Source organism: Gymnogyps californianus, chromosome 5 (genome assembly GCF_018139145.2).
Source record: "Gymnogyps californianus isolate 813 chromosome 5, ASM1813914v2, whole genome shotgun sequence".
Lineage (NCBI taxonomy): Eukaryota > Metazoa > Chordata > Aves > Accipitriformes > Cathartidae > Gymnogyps > Gymnogyps californianus.
The window spans coordinates 12587174-12610497 of NC_059475.1; the positions used below are offsets into that span (position 1 = coordinate 12587174).

At 35.5% G+C, this 23324-nt stretch overlaps 1 protein-coding gene across 2 annotated transcripts in view; it reads left to right on the forward strand.

Annotated features, from left to right (window-relative positions):
- Positions 1-23324, forward strand: part of SBF2 (SET binding factor 2) — a 279067-nt gene that overhangs the window by 217624 nt on the left and 38119 nt on the right. The window contains exons 19-29 of one of the 2 annotated variants that reach the window (XM_050896976.1): positions 1453-1715; positions 3005-3177; positions 3440-3513; positions 3904-4099; positions 5307-5434; positions 7703-7878; positions 8809-8954; positions 12883-13081; positions 14209-14405; positions 20190-20327; positions 21477-21572. In XM_050896976.1, the coding sequence (XP_050752933.1) occupies positions 1453-1715; positions 3005-3177; positions 3440-3513; positions 3904-4099; positions 5307-5434; positions 7703-7878; positions 8809-8954; positions 12883-13081; positions 14209-14405; positions 20190-20327; positions 21477-21572 (1786 nt within the window). The remainder of the gene's footprint in view (positions 1-1452; positions 1716-3004; positions 3178-3439; positions 3514-3903; positions 4100-5306; positions 5435-7702; positions 7879-8808; positions 8955-12882; positions 13082-14208; positions 14406-20189; positions 20328-21476; positions 21573-23324) is intronic. The other variant, XM_050896977.1, reaches the window with a different exon arrangement.

Below are 23324 nucleotides of genomic sequence, written 5' to 3' on the forward strand. Positions count from 1 at the left end.
CAGAGAGCTAACTTAGGGTTTCTCCAATCTTAGGTATTTGTCTTTCGTTTTTCCCATATTAAACAGCATACAATGACATGAGAAATAACAAAAATTTACATTTATCTGCAAACCACTATAATTTGATGTTGCTCTTATGATTTTTCAACCAACCACTTTTTGTATAATTTTCCACACTGTAAGGTATGTGTTTTTCCTGCGAGTAGTAACTTATCATATAGGAATGTTACAAACTGGCAACAGTTCTATTATATGAACAGCCTAAGCTAGCAGCAGTTCTAGTGTCCAGTGTTAGATTATTACCAAACCCTAGGGTGGTTTCTGTTGAATGGCACTCAGTCTGCTTTATTAAAATTGGACAGATCTTCCAGAACATAAATTGTCTGTCTCAGTAGGAGGAAAGTACATCTCTAATGCAAAAATGAAAATATAATGGGAAGTCTTGCAGCATGGTAAAATAAGATTTTTTTTGTTTTTTTAAGAAGGAGCACATACACATAGTAAAGAGCCATTTGTAATCTCTCTTCTTGTATGAAAATATCATTATCAACTATGTGACTGAAAAGTGTATGCTACCCGAAGTCGTGCAGCGTTGTAAAGAGAGGAAGTACAATAGAGAGAGATTCCCAGAAATGCAATCAGAATGAAGAACTGACAAGGCATGTCAGACATATTAGGGATAAAGAGAAAAGGACTGTGGGACTGTGTATGGGGACCCCCTTCCAATCTGACACTATGTAAAGAAAAATGTGAAGTATGGTAGAACTTATAAGGAAGCATCTTTAACCCTCACATATGTTTATATGGAAAATTAGCTCAGCTTTAACTTAGTATGGAAAAAACATTTACAGGAGACGTAGTCCTTTAATAATTTAACATCAGGCGTTAGGTCACTAATATTGACTGCCAGATTCCTTTATTCTGATTTTCCTCAGGCTATAATACAATTTGTCTATGTGCCATCTACCTAGTTTGCTTCAAGCAAATGCTAGAATTGGACTCCAACATGTAAAAACATGAACGTTTCAGCTGGTCTGGAAACCATTTATATAAGAGCTTGCCTCACCTGAACATTCTAGGAATTTGGAGAATATCACCTGCATCAAGCAATGAGCTGCATGTTATTTCTCAATCTGATTTATGCTTGTTCTTATGTGAGCTAAGTGGATAAGCTAAGGAAAGCAGCTATATTAAAATCAGTAAACCACTCTGAAGAAACATGGAAGACCATATAGCATAAAAAAGATCTAGAAAGAAATTATGTTATTTAGATCTGTCCACATTGTGCTACTTGTGTGTTTCAGTAAACTGCCTTCAAAGCTCAGTTACTATAATCATAACTCTCCTTAAACCCTATTGAGTGTAGTTAAAGTTTTGACTAAACATTGTTTTTTAAGTTACAGCTTTCTTATTTCTTCTATGTCTTTATATTTCTTTCTATATGTCTTCTAGGAGAAAAATTCTGCAGGTCCAGACCAGGATAAGACAGCAATGGACCTGGCTGCTGAGCAGTTGCGATTATGGCCAACTCTTAATAAACAAACGCAGCAGGAGCTAGTCCAGAATGAGGAAAGTACAGTTTTCAGTCAGGCAATTCATTTTGCTAACCTCATGGTCTACCTGCTAGTACCACTGGATACAAGTAAGAACAAGTTATTGAGAGCATCAGCTACTGGTGACTGGGAGAGTGGAAGCAACAGTATTGTCACAAACAGGTGGGTACACAAGTTCAGTGGTAATCAGTCAGGATGGGCCACAGTTTTCAAAAGCTTCTTAGTTTTCAGAACTTACTCTAAATATCACATTATTTCAGTATCTGCTCTTCTTTTCAAGTTCATTAATTACGAAGAGCAGAAGTCTAACATGATTCCTCTTAAATAACAGAATTTAATCTGGAGTAATTTACCACTATTTAAAGGAACATAAAAATTTTATTGTCGCAGTAAGAATTTTTAATCTAGTGATGCAAATGTTGAAGACAAACATAGGGTATGACGAGAAAGAAAACAGCAGCCCAAAACCTACTCTGATAGTTTTTGTATAACTTGAAAAAAACAGTGTATGAACCTAAAATCAAGAAAACATTTGTATAGCATCCATAAAATCACAATTTCTGTGCAACAGCTGCAAGGAAGAAAGACACTGAGGTCACAAAAAGCAAGAGGGCTAAACCACTGTGGCAAAGGTTAAGTTACTGAGGAGGCAGGAGGAGTATAATGCTAGTTACATTCCTAGCATGCAAATCCAGGACATTTCATAACAAGCCTTTCTCGCTCTCTATTTATTGTCTTCATTATTACCTATGATCCATCAGAATGCCCACCTGATAAAATTGGTAGAACACTACGTGAGAACACTGCCATCAAGTAAAAGATAGGCAGGCTATCAGTATCAAACTCCCCATGGCTACTCATTTCTACTGACTAAACACCTCTAAACTCAGGCATTAGGACATGCTCAGTAGAGAGGTTGTGGTATATGTTGCAATGTATGAATCTGGCCCTTAATATTATTATGGGAGGCATTTTCAGACGTTTAAAGTACATCTCCTACTGACTTGCTTGCATTTTCTATCTGATGCACAAAAAACTTTTCTTATGGTCTTCTTAGCTTTTGAATGCTTTACTCTGCAACCAAAATATTCATTTAATGTATCTTTCTCTATGTAACTGGATATTTGTTTACCATGGGTTGCAAATAATGTGCTTGACTCTATGAAGAGAAGACATAGAGCTCACTTCCAAGCAGCTTTTTTTCTCTTGTGGGCCTGTCTGCGCTGGACTCATGGAGGGAAAGTTCTCCTATGTCATCATCCATGCAGTTCTGACAGTGTTAATGACAGTGAAAATACGATGTAATTGTGGTATCACCATATGCTTTTAGCAAGGTTTATGTATTGTAACTAGAAAAAAAACCCACAGCTTGTCTGTGTCTAGCCAGGTATCATATGTGCATCACCAGCTGAATTTTTCACACTTGAAATTTCTTTTATTTATGTCTATAGTATTGCAGGCAGTGTTGCAGAGAGTTATGACACTGAAAGTGGATTTGAGGACTCTGAGAACAATGATGTTGCAAACGCAGTTGTACGCTTCATCACCAGATTTATTGACAAGGTTTGCACAGAGAGTGGTGTTACACAGGATCACATCAAGGGTCTTCATTGCATGATACCAGGTAAGAATTGTGACAAAAAAGTGGTTTGTAGTCTTTCTTTTTTCTTTTTTTTCTAGTGAGAGAAATGCACTTTTTAGTTTCAGTTACTTTCAGTGAAGTTAGGAGGTTAGATTTCTTTTCTAGACTGTAATTGCTGTTGAATTTCAAATAATTATTTCCTTGATGTTTAAATTTGAGAATTTCAGAATATCAGTTTTAATTAGATTGCAACTTTCTCTTTCATATTATGTGAGACTTCATTTACGGTATTACTGCTTTCCAGGCATTGTAGCAATGCACATAGAGACCCTGGAGGCTGTCCATCGTGAGAGTAGGCGGCTTCCACCAATACAGAAGGCAAGTATTATGAAACATATTTGTATTCTTTACAAGTATTTGAATCGTACAATTTAGTCGTCTTTTTTTCCCCCTCATAATGTTAGGAGGAAACATCAAAACATTGAAAGAAAATTTCCACCAGTGATAAATAAAGTGCTTGGCTTTGGTCTCATGAAATAAGAACTTATGAAACTAATAGAGCCAAACTTCTGATCATAAACAAGCTGTTGCATGCCCACTGTTTTTTGAGACCCATTTCTCTTAGTTGAGTCCAAACTCCCTCTCCCTTCTTTGGACTCGGTCACATGACAATTTTGTTTTGAAGCTTTTTAAGCCAAATATTGTAACTAGACTGAGGTATAACACTGGTATTGCCATTACACTTACAATTTCATTTATTTGCATCAGCCCAAAATTCTACGACCAACTTTACTGCCAGGAGAAGAATTTGTTTGTGAAGGTCTCCGTGTGCTACTGGATCCTGATGGCAGAGAGGAAGCTACAGGAGGACTGCTTGGAGGCCCTCATATCCTCCCTGCTGAAGGAGCTTTGTTCCTTACCACTTACAGAATTATATTTAAAGGCACTCCTCATGATCAACTGGGTAAGAAAAATTAAACAGTGATAATTGTGGTCCTTCAGATAGGCAGGACTTTGAGCTGGCCTATCCACCTATTCAAGCATCAACATCAAAATGTATATACCTCATCAAAATGTATATACCTCACAGTATAATTTTTCGTGTTTATCAGATAGGAATAATCTTAATACAGGTTTTTATCACTAGATATGACAATGTTTGATTTTGATTTTGCATTTAACTTAACTTATTTCTTCAGATGAAGCATTAGATGCTAAATGTTTGTTTATTCCTACATATTGGTAGATATTTAGAGTGCTGTCTTCAGTAATTCATGCAATGTAAAATCATAATATGTACTTGTCTTAGAGGAAACTTCAGTAGACTGTCACATGGTATTACAGGCTTTTACGGACTACCTAAAGTTGGAGACAGAAAAAGGACGTTCCTGACCATACTTCAGTAATTTCCATAGACTTTCGAATGGACAAAACACTTAGTATCTCTGTATCTCAGTTCCCTCTGTAAAGCTGGTCTAATAATGCTGCTTTACAGAGCAACATTTGTAAGCTGCTTCACCACCAAGAGAGAACATATATATTGTGTGAGATCTGCAGCTTCCACTACCCCTAGCTTTTCATTAAACAGTTTTTATCATCCACTAGAAGTGTGTTAAATGAAAAATATGAGTTAGTATTCTCCCTAAAATTATTATTAATAAATTCAGTATTCTTTTTAATATGAAATGGAAATAGCTCTTCTGAATGATGAATTTTCATATTTTGACATCTGCCATTTCTAAGCAGATTTTCATTCAGAAGTATAAATTTATTGTGGAAAGGTCATGGTCATATGTAAAGATACCAGTGTATATCGTTCGTTGTTTGTAAGTTGTATAATGCAATATGAAATTTGAATAAGCTTGAAACTGCTTCTTTACCGCCTACCAGCCTAGTTTTGGGGGTGCATTTCCATCATGTAGAAAGACTCAGAAGGAAGGAGAATATTTTTCTAATCATCCCAGCTGAAATTAAGCAGAAATTCAGATTACAAATAATACTTTAGGAATTTACCAACTTTTCAGGTATTTTGCCTGAAATTAATTCTGTACCATTATTTTCATGTTACTTTGTACTTACTCATTCCTGTCTATTCAAAGTACAATGTGACCAAACCAGATCTAATTCTGTGATCTAACAAGTATCTGTAAATACAATTTTATGGTCCTCAGTTGGAGAGCAGACGGTGATCCGGAGCTTTCCTATTGCGTCTGTTACAAAGGAGAAGAAGATCACTATACAGAACCAGCTGCAGCAGAGTATGCAGGAAGGATTGCAGATCACTTCAGCTACCTTTCAGGTAAAAGGAAGTTTTGTAAAAATTTATGTGACAACACAGCCCAAAATACTTATGAGCAGCACTTTGTCCTGATATTTGTGAAGAGTTCAGTTTTCTGCCCTGTGAAGTCAATAGAGAATGCAGTCGTCTCGTAGAAACCCTGGCGTTTCTTGGCCCAGTTGATATTTACAGAGGGTTACCATTTTCGTATTTGATTTCTTTCACTCCTTTCCTCACCTTTCTATTTTGGATCCAGTAAAGGGCTATTTTGGGTCCAAAATCTCTTAATGTGACTAAGTAGAGGCCTAGGCAGGCCAGTGGAAACATGCTTTCTCTCTCCTCCAGCTGCATGGAATGAATATGGAAAAGCTATAAATATTGCTTTCTTCTCAAGACTTGTCACTTTACCAGCTTTCTCTAAAAATCCATGGCAGAAAATAATGGTACATCTCACATGGAAGCTGCACTTCCAGGAATCTTTAGGGTAGCCACCATTGGCCAGAACCAATGAGCCTCCATATGACTTGCACAGATCCTGGTAGTTTCCTGTCTGTAGGATCTCCCTTAGTGTGTTCAGCAGAAGCATGTACTGCAGGGCGATTGACAGAAATGGACTTGTAAGAATTTGGAATCATGAAGTCTCTGAAGTCTTCCCTAAAAGTTTCTTCTTGCTGGTGATCTTAACTGTGGTCAAACCCTAAGACATGCAAAGTTGAAGGCAAAGAATTTTATATCATGGACTGAAAGTAGACTGCGGTACTTGAGATATTTTGTTGGGTTGGCTGACTGCAGAAGTCATACAAGAACAATAATTCTAACATTTGAAAACATAATAAAATAGATCGTCAGCATTTTACTAGTTCCTTACAATAATGGACATTATTTAGCTAATCATCCTTCAATATCCTATTCAAAAGCATAAGATTAGGAATACAAGTGAGTAAAACAACCGAAAGTAAGTTGTTCTTGTGGACTTTTGAGAGGACTTCATGAGGACTTTTATTTTCCAGAAATCTTTTTACCAGAATAGTTAGCATGCTTCAATGATGTGCTAAATACAGACACGGCTCAGTGTTTTTAGAGCTGGATTCTGGTCAAACATCATCTTTGCTTTTGTTTAGCATAGTTTTGTATTAGGTTGTGAGAACAAAAACAATCAGCAAACAGTTTACTTTCTGTTCCCTTTGTAACAGCTAGAGTTCAATACAGTATGAAATAGCTCCTCCTCTTTGTTTATTAATTATGACTTTCAGAAGTTTTTGGCTGCTGTTATGCTATTTAATGTCTTTAAAACTTCAGATCAGTGTAACCCCTAAAGATTCAAGAGCTCCTTTCAAGGAGGTCCTAGAACAACAGAGTTATTAGTCATTTGGAAAGTATTTACAAAACAAGTGAAATTAAAAAAGCAATGATGAAATCCACCTTCTAGATGGCAAACAAACGACATTCAAAAGGTGTATAGGTGTGCGCTCAAAAATAAAGCTCTAGGATATTTGTTTGCTTTTTCCACATTCTTAAAGTTCTTTTGGGCCCTTTTATGGATTCCCCATTTTCTCTCTTTTTTTTTTCCTTTCTTTTTTTTTTTTCCCCTCCCCCCTGAATTGCTGACTGTCATCCTTTTGGCTGAGGATGATGGGATGGGATTCTGCGCTCCCCCCCCCCCCAAACCTTTCAAAAAGCATTTTTAGTGGGGTGGATGGATCAGTGTTGAATAGCACAAGATTAGTTCCTTTTTAAGGATCAGATTTCACTATTACATTTTTATTATTAGCAGTTTTCTATACTTTGCAAGGTGAGGCAAAAATTGGAATGACTAAGTAACAGAAGTATAATGGTTGTGATGTATGAATGCTGAAATTGTTGGCTTGATGAGAGTCTTTGAAGTGCATTACCAACCTTAGTTCCCAGTATATGGGCAGAGCTGGCAGAACATTTCCAAGCTGAGCTGTCCCATGTGACTAGTATTTGAACAGTTGTAGACATCACAGTGCCAGCACTACTGCTTGGATTTACCAAAATATTTTGTGTTTAGTATTATGAGAATTCCAGATGCTTCTTAGTGAAAATACCTTAGTATTAGGACATAAATGTAAAAATTAAATAAAAAATTAATAGGCTGTGTAGTATCCCTCAAAATCAATAAGATATGTGTACATATATTTGTATTTTCTGATGGGCATAGTACTGCATAAGTATGGGAATTTTGCTAATATATTTTAGGATCTTTTAATTTCTTTAATTCTATAAATTTTTTTTCAGTTTCTAACATGTCATGTCTTTAATATGCAGTTAATTAAAGTAGCATTTGATGAAGAAGTAAGTCCTGAAGTGGTGGAAATATTTAAGAAACAGTTAATGAAGTTCCGTTATCCTCAATCTATCTTCAGCACTTTTGCATTTGCAGCTGGGCAAACAGCACCACAGATAATTTTACCAAAACAAAAAGAAAAGAACACTTCATTCCGGTATAGTCATTCTTCTTCTTTTATTACTGATGTTCTCATTTAGTATTAGTCAAATACATTGAACAATCTGTCAGCTTTGCAGAAATGCAGATCATTCAAGCGGTTTTCAGGAAAGTCAAAATAACTGGTTGTTATTCTTCATCTTTTTATATTTACTGAATAAAAGGTAGATGAGTATGATATACATGTCAGTTTGGTATAGAAATATATTATTTATCCAAATTTCTGGCTACGGTAAATTTGAACAAGCATCTCATTACATTTTGAAACACACACAATGTAAGTAGCACCTTCAGCTAAACAAACTATGCCAACATAAAAACCAGATTTATTGTGTATTACTTTATAGGTTAATAACCTAATGTGGGTTAGAATTAATTCTACCCTTAGTACAGTCTGTACAGTTGTCCTAGTGTTTTTTAATCTAGAGTTTGAGCTTTGGGTCCTCTTTTGAAGTTTATGTTATACATTAATTTTTACTAGACTAGATGGATCATTAGCCTGTTCCAGAGTGGTAGTTCCTATGATTCTCTGTTGATTATTGCATTGTTGACACAGGAAAGTAGAATCCCAAGCTAGTCATGGAATCCTAAAACTGTAAGGTAATTTCTATCTTTCCTGCCTTTACTTTGTCAACTTTGTAGATTTATCACATTGCTAGCAATATACAAATACCTAAAGAAAGATGATGACTGCTTATTCATTACTGTTAGACATAATAGACACAAATTTATCTCAAAATAATAAAATTGGTGTTTAACAATATAGGAAGTAATTTTTCAGGAGGTTGTAATTTTTGTCATTATATTAAATGAAAAATTATGAAATACATTTTATTTGGGTAAGTGGGTTCATCATAAAAATCTGTACATGCTATTGGGGAGAATCATATGCATCTTTCTAAATATTTTTATTGCTATGAATTTATAGTACATTCTCAAAAAGCATTGTGAAAGGAGCAAAACGTGCTGGGAAGATGACGATTGGACGCCAGTATTTGTTAAAGAAAAAGACAGGCACAATAGTGGAAGAAAGAGGGAATCGCCCAGGCTGGAACGAAGAAGATGATATCTCTGGTAATAGTAAAATGGGTTTTTTCCATGTTGGTTGATAAGTCTGTCCTATTATGCTTCCATTCCAATATATTGAATAAGAAATGTCTTCAAGAAGAAATCGCAGTTTTCCTAGACAGCAAAGGGAAAAGTTTCAACTATGTACCTTTACTAAGTGTTTTCTTTTGTGATGATGAAGCAAAAGAGGATGTTGACTTCATTCAGTAGTACAGCTAAATACTAGATTATTTTTTAATTATCAAAGTATTTGCATATAGTATCTTTTTTATCATTTTTTTACATCATAATAGTGTAGATGGAACAACACAGAAGCATGCTGCAGCTTCTATTTATCTTTAGACATCATGACATCTGCAATTAGTTTATGACGAGAAAGCAGTAATTGGTGAGATTCAAGAAAGAGCAAATACTATGGGAGACTTTGGCGGATGTGGAAGTGACAAATGATTTCTGAAAGCAGCAGAAGTCATTACTACTGAAAATACCATTTTTCCAAATTTTGGTTGAAAGGATTTGGGGACAGAAGGTAGAAGGTGATTTGGGCACTTTGTATAGTTCGTGTGATGGTGTGGAGTTTGACTTTCTTCCAAATACTTCTTTTCCTACCATGTGCTGCTGTCAGTATATCCTTATCTGGACCAGTGCTAATTTATAATAAACCACTAGAGGGAACCAGATTCTCCTGTACATAAACAGGTATTGTTTTGTCATACCATTCTTTCTTTTTAAAAAAAAAAAAAGGGGGCATTTCAGATAATGAAGTGTTTATCAAACACTAATGATTTCTTCAAAACATCAAACAAGCCAAATTTTCCTTTTGAATATTTGGTCAGTGAGCAAGGCAACTTACGTGACTTATGAGCGGATATATATAAGTTGTCTGAAGCAGGACTGTGTTACTGCACTGTCTCTGTTCTCTCCGAAATGGAAGAAAGCCATTCCAGGAAAGCTAAAAACTATTGATTCTCTTCTTTCATTCCAGATAAAAGTGGTGGAAAAAAGGCAAAAAGAAAGGATTATAAAATACAGAATGTCTTTATAGTTCTGAAAAATTACGTCCTTAATTGAATTTCCAGCATCTTCCTTAAGTGCTGAGTTAGTATGCGTTCTGGTGTGGCAGATTCTTTGGGTCAGAAGCAATTCTGCAGGCTGTAGCTGTGTGATTTTTGCGTGATTTTGTGTCCTTCACCCAGAGACACCAAGCACGGTCATACCTCTGTATTCGTACTTCTCTTGATGATGAAGAAATTTTAGGAGTTTTTGCATTGCTGATGTACAAAACAACTACATTCTTCCATAAACACAGGTGTTATATAAACATTAGTGATAGTCACTTTTTTCCTCCTCTAACAAAAATATTAAAATATAAATTGTGAGGCTTCCTACCTGCTGCTTTCCAGATGTTTTGACTGGGAATGTGTAAGGTGATCAAAGTCTGACAGTTTGCTTTTCTCTCCACGTTGCACTGACACCTGAGGTATAGTCAGCTGACAACAGCAGCAACTTTTTGCTTCAGACAGAGTACAAATAGCCTTAGGAAATTTGCTATTTAATCACTGCAATTTCTTTTATATTGACTTCTGTGAATGACTTTTTGTTTGCAAATCTCAAAAACTAAAGTATAGGAAACTATGCAGCTATACCAACAATGAAGCAAACGGGAACTATCTGCAGCAGGTGATGCATTTTCCTAAAAAAGGAATGTAAAAGATAGGGTTGGAAGGAACTTCAAGGGATCATCTACTCCATCTCTCTGCCTCAAGGCAAGATCAACATACTTAATCTGTTCCTCGTAGATGTTTACCTAACTTTTTCTTAGAAGCTTTCAAAGATGAAGGTTCCACAACTCTAGGCAATTTGTACTAATGCTTTAACCATCCTTAATGCTGGAGAAAAACAAGCAACTTTCTGATATTCAGGCCTAAACATTTCCTTGCCACAATTTAAAGCCTTCACTTCCTATTCTGCCACCATATACATATAGAAGAGATGATTTCCTTCATTCTGATTGCAGTGCTTAATGTATTTATGGACTATTGTAGTATTTCTCTTCTCTGTTCTTTTCTGGATATTAAATATTTGCAGTTCTTTCAGTTCTTTGTTTATTAGTCGTGATAGACTTCTGATCATCTTCATTGCTCTTTTCTCAGTCCTCTTTAGCTGGTCCACATATAACTTGCAATGTGATTTCCAAAATGGGGCACAGTACTCTAGTTATTAGTTGTTGCTAATGAACACCTGATTTCCCTCCAATTCCTCCCCATCTTTTTATTTTCAGAGTTCAGAATCTCATCACTACTAAATTCTGTTTCCTATAGGTGATCATACTGGTGTGTTCCACAAAATAGGAGACTGTAAAACCCACTTGTACAAACATTCATGTCTCAGGAACGATAAAATAGAGGGATTATTCCTCATCTTTTCAAAATCAAATTTAAAAAAAATCCATTTTAAACTTGAGACAGCAAAACATCTTCATCTCCCTCTTCAGGTTAAGGACACTGATATGAGCTCTTATAATCTCTAGCCTTTTATACACAGGAAAATGTTGTGCAAATTCTGATCACCAATATACCTGCTTTCATGAGAGAAAAATGCATTTAGAAAAAAATGTTTCAAATAATGCGCCCTTATCTTACCTGAGTCAGTTATAGCTTTCCATTCAAAACTGTTAAATACCAAATTTATGTATGCCCCAAAATAAAATTATTTCTAAAACTCATTTAATTTGCTTCTCATTAGTGCACTTTATACTTGTAAATATTTTGTAACTTCTTTCTTACTGTAACAAATATGAAAACATAGAAAAAAGAGGCGATATCCATAGCGTTAAACTCTTTATTATTTAGGTCAAATAGAGAATTGTTGGTTTTGTTTGATAAGTTGCAGGGGCAATAAAATTATTCATTTAGCTTTTATGCTAAGATGCACCCCAAAAAAATGTATGTGGGTTCTACTCCTGTAAATTCTGAATGTTGTCTACTGCCAGTAAAATTTTAATTGTATCATAATTTTTATTTTTAAAATAATTTTAATTTCCAGTTTTATAAAGTCCTGTTTTAAATTTAAATCCTTATATACTTTTCAGTGCCTCATTTATGAAGAAATACTTCCCCTCATACGCGCATATTTCAGTGCTTGAGGTGGTAGCAAGTAACTGATACATGCTGTGAACAGTAAATCTGCTTTCAGATGTATTTGGAAATAGTTGAAAATGTCAATAACAGGCAGGTGGCAGGTTTTGTACAAAGACCTTGCTTGACTTGAATTTCAGTGTAGTTTGAACTTGTGACATGGTTTTTATCTCTCATGGTTAAAGGTTTTTCTGCTTTGGAAAGTGCAGCTGACGTGCACAGCTGAAGAAGGCTGCTGTTTGACATTGAAACTGAGGCATTAAGAAACCAACATTCATCTGTTGTGAAATTATGACACAGAACCATTTTTTAATTTGAATCAAGCCTTAAAAAGATTGTTACATCTTTTGAAGATAGTTTAAAAGAATTGTGAGGTCCATTTTATCTTGGATGTTTAATGAGTTTATGTGCACATTTTTCATTATTCTGTCTTGTGTACATCTTTGTATAGCAATTGTGAGTTTAACAGGTTTTCATAAATTGTTGAAAGAAAGATTATCTGCCTTCAGTTCAGTTCAAATGAATATATGAAATAACTTTTCCAGGATTTTAGCGAGAGTTGTCAGCCATGCCAGTCACAAGTGCAGTAGGTAACTGTGCAATATATTCAGGTTTCCTGACTAAAATATTATTTCATTGCTTATAATTTCTCTAAACTGTGGTTTGTATTTATTAGTTCTTGTCATTCATCACTGACAGTAAGACAAACTAATATTTTGTTCAGAAGAAAATAACATCGTTTTCTGTGTAACTGCTGGCCTCCCCAATAGCAAATGCTTAAAGATTTTTAACTTTAGTTTCAGATGACAGCGAGCTGCACACAAGCGGTACCCTAAAAGCATCAGAAAAATCAACAATGGAACAATTAGTAGAAAGAGCCTGTTTCAGAGACTATCAGCGTTTGGGACTAGGGACCATCAGTAGTAACTCTTCTCGCTCAAAAACAGAATACTTAAGAATAACTGCACTGAACAGGATGTATTCACTTTGCAGGAGGTGAGTTTACCAATTCAGTCCAGTAGTTGAAAATAAAGATGACATAACACATATACCACATGGTGTATCCATTTAAGCAACTTACTCTCAGAAGATTTTTGTCTACAGTAGGAGTGTTCAACCAGTGACCTTGAAGCTATTTGTATTCCACTCAGAGATTCATCTTCTGGTGGCTGCATATGCATTCATCAGATTCAGAAAGACTGCCAGCAATGGTAGCCGGAAGTGAGCTTTCAGAACTGCCCCAGGAGCTCTGTCAGGCAACGCAAGTCTTCCTTCCTAGGTTCTTTCTATAGCCCATGGAAAGAGAGTTCCCCTGGGGCTTTTGGAGGAGACTAACCTAGATACTCTGAATTGCCTTTTGAAGGAGTTTCTCTCTCCTGGCTTTCTACACTGATGTCTAAATCATTAGGCTATTTTTCAGTTTTCTGACTTAGCCAATAAGATTAGCTGGTAGAACTCACTCTCTCGCTATGGTTTCTGTAACTTACTGTGTTGGTACTGGAAATTATTTATGTAATATATTTGCATATAAAATCTATTCTGTTCCTAAATAAAAAAGTAAGCCTCAGAAACAATTATACATAACTATTTTCTTCAAATAAAAAATATGTTTTAAAATTGAATTAATGGAGGTATCTACACTACTTTAAAAGTCTGTCGTGCTGAAAGTCACATGCTGTGTTTTAACACATGAATGTTACTAACTCCTTTTTTGTTGTGAAAGCTGATGTAGTTTACTACCACTACCCACACAAATTCTTTTTAATACAAGAGCGTATCTGCATGAATCATAGCAGAAGAGCATTTGCATTCTCTAAAGCCAGTTTTGGCTAGTCATTGCTTTCATTATGAATAATGAAATCTCCAGTCCTTCATGGAAAAAGGGCACACAAGAAAAATACTAAAGTTGTTTTTAAAATGCAGTTTTCTTTACAAATTAATGTATTTGCTAGGATTGGACTAAAAATGAGAGTTACTAAATAAAAAATAATTCTAACAGTTGAGGTGTATTTTCATTAAGATGTATATTCAGCTTGTAATTTTAGGAATTTTTTTTCATTGTTTAAAATTTTGAAAGCAATTTTAATTGTTGTTCAATTTTTTTCACCTTTCTGTCAATACAGTTATCCTGGGCTTCTGGTAGTACCTCAGTCCGTTCAAGACAGCAGTCTGCAGAGAGTTGCTCGCTGTTACCGTCACAATCGCCTACCAGTTGTCTGTTGGAAGAACACTAAAAACAGTACTCTTCTACTTAGATCTGGGGGCTTTCATGGAAAAGGTGTTGTTGGCCTCTTCAAATCCCAAAACACACATACTACAGGTGAGTTGATGCAGCTAGGCTTTCTGTATAAGTAATTTTATGTAGAAATACTTATTTTTCTAGAGGAAATCAGTGATACGATTGAATCAAAAGTCTCGGGATATGAATGGTTATCTGATATTATATTAGTTCGGTTTAATTACTGTATGTCAAGAAGCAGATCCTGAATGGTATGAAAGTGGTTCAAAAGATGTCAATGAATAATTTGAATGGAGATTATATACGTACCAAAAGTCTTCAGTAAAAGCTAGTATCTGCCAAATGGAATGCAAACTTCCCCTGTTTCCCTTAAATTATCTTTTTCCTTTGCACTGTTTTATGTAATGACTGTATGTTGTCCCTTTTAATAGAGTATTAGTGAAATATTAGAGAGACCATTATGCATTGGATTTTCTCATGTTTTTCCTTGTAATACTAGTTTAACTTTTCTCTTTCTTTTATTAAGCATAGACCTGAAAAATTCTAGTTGGGGTCTTCACATTAAGTAAATCTCTTCCTTTGTGTGATCAAGATTGGACCAGCACAAGATTTGTCAGAATAGTTAATTTTTCAGAAGAATATAACGTTAGGGCAACATTAATTTTGGAAAGAACATTAGTTGACTTTCATCATTCACAGGCAGTGTTTAGGATACTTATTGTGACTGCCTGGATTTCCATCTCTTATGCTGATAGTTTCTTCGGAGTTAATTTCACGCCAAGAGTGTATTTGGCATGTTGCTGAAGAAAAAGTCAGTATTCTCTTTAATCAAACTGATAGTTGTTTAGAAATTATTCTAGAATTAGGCCATAATTCTTCTTTTTTGAGAAAAAGAAAATGTGAGGTAGAATTGGAATACTAGGAACTCATTAAGGTAGCAAAGAAATTCCTCAGTCCTGTTCATGTTTGCGTTTCACCCCAATAATGACTAAAATGCAACTAAAAGGTTTGACTCTACTGAACAGTTTGTTCTATAGAATTTTTCAAAACCTATAACAAGCATACTGTACAAATATGTGTAAGTCACATAAAAGTAGTTTGAAGATTACATGTTTTAAATATTTCTGCATAGTCCTCCTGAATTCTTTCTTCACAGAGTATCTTTATGAAAACCATAATTTTCTTACTTGTAAAGAACAGTTTATATCAGACATAATGTTTAGCTGTATGAGGTTTTGTGTATATCAAATTCACCTTTAAAATCTCAAAATTTCAGAGATATTAGAAAAACATTTTTTACATCAGACAGTGTCTGGGCTGGCTATTAACACTAATTTGTGAATCATTAATTATCTGCTGAATATTCACTGCTATAGCATTAATTCAGTGTTTCTCTTCAGTGTTTTGTGGGGGCGTTTTTTAGTTGGAGTGAGGAGCAAGGTAATGAATTGAGTTTTACATAACGCATTTTTGTTGAAAAGATTCATAAAATGAATCAGTGAAGTACTACCAGTAGTTAACACAGCAGCTGCCAAAGCTATGAGCTACACTAGTTGTTCCACAGGTTTATGGTGTGAATCCTAAGCATGGCAATTCAAATGTTAGTCTTACAAACTGATTTAATACTGATTGTCATAGCTGAAATACTGGCCAGGCATCTTTAACCTGGTATAGATAGAATAAATTGAAAAAATTCTGCAGGAATAGTCTGCAAATTATATAAAGACAAACACTTCCATGTTTTCTGTAGGAGCTATCATTTCTATGGGCATGGGAGTATGAGAGCCTTCCAAAACAAGATCTTCAAAGCCTGACCCATTAAAGCACGTTTCCTGTGTGTAATCTCATTGCTTTTATAGGTGGCTTCTTTTTTTAATTTTATATATTTTATATTGCCATTGTCATACTTCCAGCAGTATATTAGGCAATAGATAATCTGATTGACAATAACTGTATCTGTCAGACATTAGCTTCTGGAGTTACTGTTTCTTTTAAAATGTGAAGAAAATGGAGACTCTCCTCAGGAAGGTACTGCAAGGAAAATGAAAAATATTTATAGGATATTTATTTTATTCATAATGAAGTTGAAGCTTGGTGAAACAAAACTTTTGAAGAAACTGATCAATAAAGATAGTTATGCACAGGTGCCTGTATTTGCCTCAGTAGGAGTTGTGTACAATGAAGGAAAGTCTATATTGAAAAATGCATTGTGATGCAAACTAAGAACACAGATAACCTTAAGTGTCGTGGTTTAACCCCAGCAAACAATTAAGCGCCACACAGCCGCTTCCCCCTCCCCCCTCCCAGTGGGATGGGGAGGAGGATCGGAAAAAAAAGGGTTGAGATAAGAACAGTTTAATAGCTAAAGTAAAATAAAATATAATACTAAGAATAATATAATAATAATAATAATAATAATAATAATTGTAATGAAAAGGAATATAACAAAAAAAAATAAATAAAACCCAAGAAAAGACAGGTGATGCACAATGCAATTGCTTACCACCCACTGATCGATGCCCCTCCCAGCCAACTCACCCCAGTTGATATACTGAGCATGACGTTCTATGGTATGGAATACCCCTTTGGCTAGTTCAGGTCAGCTGCCCTGGCTATGCTCCCTCCCAGCTTCTTGCACACCTGCTTGCTGGCAGAGCATGGGAAACTGAAAAATCCTTAACTTAGGATAAGCGCCACTTAGCGACAACTAAAACATCAGTGTGTTATCAACATTATTGTCACACTAAATCCAAAACACAGCACTGTGCCAGCTACTAAAAAGAAAATTAACTCTATCCCAGACAAAACTGAGACATTAAATTAAATTCAAGTTGACGGATGCATATCTTCCGAAGCAGAGATTTCATAGGAGTAGATTTTTATTAGGTGGTTCTGGATTGATACACAGCAAGAAAGAGGACCTGCTGGAACGTAGTGAACATTTTTGTGATTTTCTGTTACATCATGTGTTAAGCAAGTTTTCAAAGCATAGTTGAGATCAATATGTTATCTAAGAAGCACAGAACATATTTTTTAGAGAAATTATGAACAGTACTGAATTGCTGTATGGAACCAAACTACCTGTGCAACAGAATTGTATTTTTCTAACGTCTTTCCACAAAGGATTGTTAACAGATGTTTGAATATGAGATGGAGAGTATACAGGTCTTTTCAAAAGTTCCTTTGAAACATGAAAGTTGGTTTCTGAATTTTGCTTCTGCCTTTCTGGGAATTTTTTTGCAGAGCATTATGGTTCTAAATATGACAGTCTACACCTGAATTACCAAGTATTGGTCAACTGCCTTGTGGGAAGACCATCTATGTTTCTTGTATGTAGTAACACTATCCAAGAGAACAGTTATCTTGATACAGGCTGGATTATTGACTATATTAGGACCTGTTGTAAGATAAAGATGGAGCAACCTGCAGCCAGGCATATAGAGCACATGTTAGCAGCTGAGGCAATCTTATTGCATTATTAAGCAATACATTTCTTTCCTGGAATTTACAAAATTGCTACCGGCATCTCCATCCCCATCTTTTGTTTAAATCCATACTGTTGTGATGGCCTTCATGTATGATACAGCACTTAAAAGATCAGTCATTTTATAGAAATCCCTGTTCACCTGTGCAGGTAAGGGGTTCATGCTTTGAGTCACCAGTAGTCTTTCATTCCTTTAGACTGCTGTTAAGCACTGTGTGATGGAATGATCGGTGGTAAGGATGAAGGGCAAATTTTTCATGTATAATCCTTCATAAGGACGTTATTGCCCTCAGTCTTTAATTCAGATATCTGCCCAGTTCAATAACAGACGTTCATATAAGTCAAGCTATTTGTCTCCTGAGCCTCTTTCCTAAAACACACACAATACTCTTCACAAAATAAAACTTTGTAAGTACAAGTGGTGGGGACATTATCCTTTCATTTAGTCATTTCATTTCCTTTCATTTAACTAAATTGTTAAGACCTAAATTGACTTTTTGTGGCATTGCTTCAAGGACTAGGAGACCCAGAGATCATTCAAGTGGATTTCAGGATGTGTAAACCCTGCTTAAGAGTTGAAGAGAAAATAACTTTTTTCTTCAGGCTTGTTCCACTTTGTCAGACAGAAACAGCATGATGTTTCCTGTGCATACATTTTCTAATCACCTCCTAATTGTATTTCCAGTTCGACACTAATTTTAACAGGGCTATCTTGAAATTTCTTTTGCCACCTCCAGCTAATTAGTTTACTGTCTGTTAGTCTCCAGCATAGAATCTGTTTGAATCATCACTGGAGAAAACTATTTGTAAGTTACCATTGTGGTTTGTCAAAATGTGCTCAGTCAAATTCTTTTGACTCTCTCTCTCTTTATCTCTTATTCCAAATCTTGGCTCTTGTGGTCAAGATACCAAATCCTGGTTTAAGCAGCTATGACATTTCTGTCCTATAGCGAGTCCAGAGGTGGCTGCAATAAACTAGAATTCAAAAAATTTTGTTTGGCATTTGAAAAAAATCTGACTCATTGAGACTGAACACTTTTTATCATCATAGTATGGCCCAGGACCTGACCGTCATCTCCTTCCCTTCGTTTAAGTCCGTGCACCTGGACACAAATGGGTGGAGTTTTTCTGGTTAAGATTAATTTTTTTATTTTTCTTATTTTTGAGGTTTTTTTCCTTGGTTCTGTGTTTTGTTATTTGTTTCTTAACTTTTTTAAGTCTTAAGATTGTCTTACGTGGACTGTCTGTTTAACTTCAGTACTTTCTCAGAGCATCATACCTTCTCATCTTGCTTTTTTTCCCTCTGCGCTCTGTTCTTAAACTGTGTCTGTTTCCTCTCTGGCTTTGCTTTCATTCAGTCTTTTGCAGCCACTTCTCTCTCTCTGAAGTGGTCCTTCTCCATGTCTCCAGCAACTTAAACAACATCAGTAACGATTGGAAAATGATTCTGTTTCTGAGATCTGTAGAGTAGTCATCTGAAACTACATCCATGTAAAGGATTATTCAGAGATTTTCAGAGAAGGAATTGTGGTTCTTACAACAGTGCAGCCCCGCCTCCTGCAAGTTACCTAAGCATGCGGGAAGACACTTCCTGAAGTTACCTACTGGTGAAGGAGCAGGTAGACTGTCACTAGGGAACAGGAACATTACTTTTGATAATTGGAGATCCCTTAACGGGTGTTATCCAGGTGTGCATGCACTGTTCATCCTCTTTCCTCTCTTCTTTATTCCATTAAAAAGGTCAGATTCTGGGGGTGGGGTACCTGAAGGACATGTAGATTGTGTCCATTGATGTCTCTAAATGCAGCAGAGTGCATGAACACTGGTGTCTTTTGATATATGTATACTTTCAGTGAATGGGCAATATATCTCAAGGAACCTTCAGTTATAGGTAAGGAACCTTCCTTTACTGGAATGAGGAAGAGCTGGGTGAGTATGGTTTTAACTCACTTTTGTTAAATAAACAATTCTATCTGTTCTCTCCGCATTTTTTTAAAAGGCTGAAATTTGCTGACAAGTAGCACAATCTTAGAAATGTTACTTTTCGTTCTGAGAGTGAAGAGAAAACTACGTCCTCTCCATTCTGTTTGTATTGATCACTGGCTAATGATGAATGTTTTAAGTAGTGACCGTGAGGTAACAGACTCTTTCAGAAGTTTAACTTTGTGGAGTGGAATGCAAGAGAACATTGCTGGGTGCTAGTCTGCAGCCAGGTGATGAACATCTGAGCATTCTTTGTCATCAAAGGAATGGCTTTTTGAACCTTTGATAGACAAACCATGACATTTTCAATCTCTGCTTTACATCATAAACTTTTTATTTTGCTATTCTGTGTATTTATAAATGTATTTTAATGTATTCCATTCTTCTTGTGACTCTAGCTCCTGCTTCTTTAGAATCTTCAAGCAGTATAGAACAGGAAAAATACCTACAAGCTTTACTGAATGTGATATCCGTCCACTGCAAAATGAATGGCAGTAATACTCTCACTGTTAGACCAATGATTGCTCTGTCTCCAGGTAAAATTGGTTTATATAGTGCTTTTCTATGGTTAATTTGAAAAGTGAGTTTTCTCTGATTTGGTGTTAGTTTGATGTCCCATATGAATTCTGTTGTTTCTTTATTGTTACACTTTTCAGATAGCTTGTTCACTCTTAGTTTCAATGAAAGTGTTTTCCGTATGTAAAGGATGTTTATAATCTTTCCCAAAATATTTTTCAGTATTCTTAATCTGACAGTAAACAATTATCCACCTGTGGGTCATAGTTTTTGATGAAATTCAGTTGAGTATGATGGCCAATCTTGAGGCATTAGTAATTTATTACAATTCTGGAACAAGTAAAACAAGGTTCTCCAGAATATGAAGATGCCAAAACTTTCCAGGTTTTTTTTTATATCAAATGCAACAATTACATTATATAACAGAATCGAAAGCAAAGATGCACTTTAAAGTCTTTTGTAACAAATTAAGAATATTGAAAACTGTGTATTGAATAAGAGACTGCCAAATTGATGAGAATGCAAAATACTACTCTATTTCATATAATGAGAAAATACAAGATTGCAAGCTCAAATTCTACATGAACAGATACACTATTTAACTGCAGCGGCAATGGAAGGTATGTAGGCATTTTCATGCATGTTACATACTCATAATGGGCTTTTAATGTCATTTCCAAGTAGAGCTTTACTTGCAGTGAAAACTCTTTCAAAATACACTGAGTTATGCATATGTGGAACCATGAAGAAATGAATCCATGTTTTATTTCAGTTATTATGTGATGAAACGTGGTAAAGTTTATGTGAAGGTAACCCCGATGTCTTAGAAAGATGAGTATGTGACTTGAAACTGTGTCTGTCTTGTCTTATTCAGTTGATGGTAATTTGCCTAATATAGCCAAACAGTGGCTTTTCTTGTAAAATAACACCATTCCCAAAGTCTGCATGCTTTGCTTCATTTATTATAAAATGTTGATTGCTTAGCTGTATCTAACATCTCCATACTGTTGCCAATGTACACATCTGTCTTAAAAAATAAATCTGAAGTACAAAATTGGCAAGAATTAGCTGTATTGTGTGAAAAAGGGCATTTTATCAGTTATGTTAAGTGTTAGTCTGAGTAACACTGTAGTTTTTTAATCTTCTATTCTTTTTTTGGCTGACTTTAGGCACTGAAAGGAGGGCTTCAAGAATGTCTACTGTGTTTAAGCAGGTAGTGCCAGGACATTTGGATGTAAATCTATCCAATAGCTTTGCTCGAGGAGGTTAGTAAGACTAGCTCAAAGTCTATTATTTGAAGTAATAAATGATAACAAAATGTTAGTGGAGTAAAAATATTTACACTGCTTACCGATTCATTACTCTGTGAAACAACAAAATAGAGATTAATTAGCCTCAGTCCATAACATTAAGTATCTAATTTCTGGTTTAAGTCCTTTACTTACCATTGAAATAAAGCTTGTTTCATGTTGGAAATTAGTGGAAAATTAAGCACTCAATTAGGAGCTATGTTTCTACATACTTTGTGATTCATCTGTATTTTTAATTTGTCTAAAATATATTGCCTGAAAATGCATATTTTATGTTAGGATTGAACGCACTTTAGAATCTCCAGTTACAGATCATTCTGGCATTCGGCTGAAGATTAGCTGATGCTTCATAAAGTTACAAATAATCTATCTGAATAATTTTACTCTAGGTAAAGTAGGGAGTTATGTGGCCAGGCGTAATAAGTAGGGAGATACAATGCATTCTTTAGAAATAGTTATTCTTAGGTACAAGGGCTCATCAGTTTCATTCTGTGAAGCAGATTCCAACTACTTTTCTAGTCTGATGAAATTGTTATGATTTTTTATGTGCAATACATGCATAAATTAGTGCATCAAATTCCTTAAGTATATGTTTGTTAGGATAGGGATGAATCTGTTTCCCAAAAGGGAGCGTTTTATATTTCGTTCATTACCCTGAAGGCTCCTCTTACAATTATTTCTAAGCACCTAGAAGTTGCTTTTCCTTTTTGATACCTCGTCTAAAATTAGTTAGACCTACTTTAACCTGCTGAGGTCCATTCCAACCTGAATTATTGTGTGATAGAAAAACTGTAGCTTCATATGGGGAAGAATAAAACAATTTTGTAGAGCAGAACTTCCAAAAGAGATGGACTGGGTTAGAGAAATGAAGGAAGGAAGAAGGCAGGAGGGAGAGAGAAAGGAAAGAAGAAAGGAAAATACTCAGAGCTGTATAGAGAAGTTATGTGAGAATTGTAGCAGAAGGCAAGAGAGGAAGGGCAATTAAATGGTGATCACCAAAAAATGGAAAATTCTGTGCATTTTCATTAATCATAGTATATGCATATTTCATATCTAAAAGTTCTGTTCCTGTTCTCTGCTCACTGTCTTGTTATTGTAGTACATGGAGATGAAAAAACATAGTGATTTTAATTGGATAGGTGAAATGGCTAGGGATCTAAGAGAACAGGAGTTAATAGTGTCTGGAATTGTTAGATAAATTGGTGGCTGTGCCCAGCTTGACTTTGTACTGAAATAGTGAAAATGCTGGGTAGCTGACAGCACGTGTTTGGTTGTATTCCATCCCCTTGTGTTGGGACAAAAGTGCCAACAGCAAAGTGGTGCTGAGGGGTAGTGAAGGTGCTCCAGATAAGTAAGGGAAAGCTTGCTGGTTGACTGTATGGAAGTTGTCTTTTGAAGATAAAAGGATTACTGAAATAACTATTGCTGGTTTCTGGGATTAGAGTTTGTGGTAAGTGTGATAGGATGAGTTTGTTGCTACTCAGTGAAGAAAAAAGGAGTCTCAAGGCAGTATCGGGTCACAGACATGTTGTTGTGTTGGACATTGAAGTCTCTTGGCTAAATTTCAGCAGTAATCAGGAAGGGGGCAGAGAAGTTATCTTATGTCTTGCTGGATTGATGCCACACCTGCTCTATATATCTGAAAGGTGTAATTACAGCCCAGTATCTGCAGTCGATTCACAGTTCAGCAGGATACATGAGGACTTT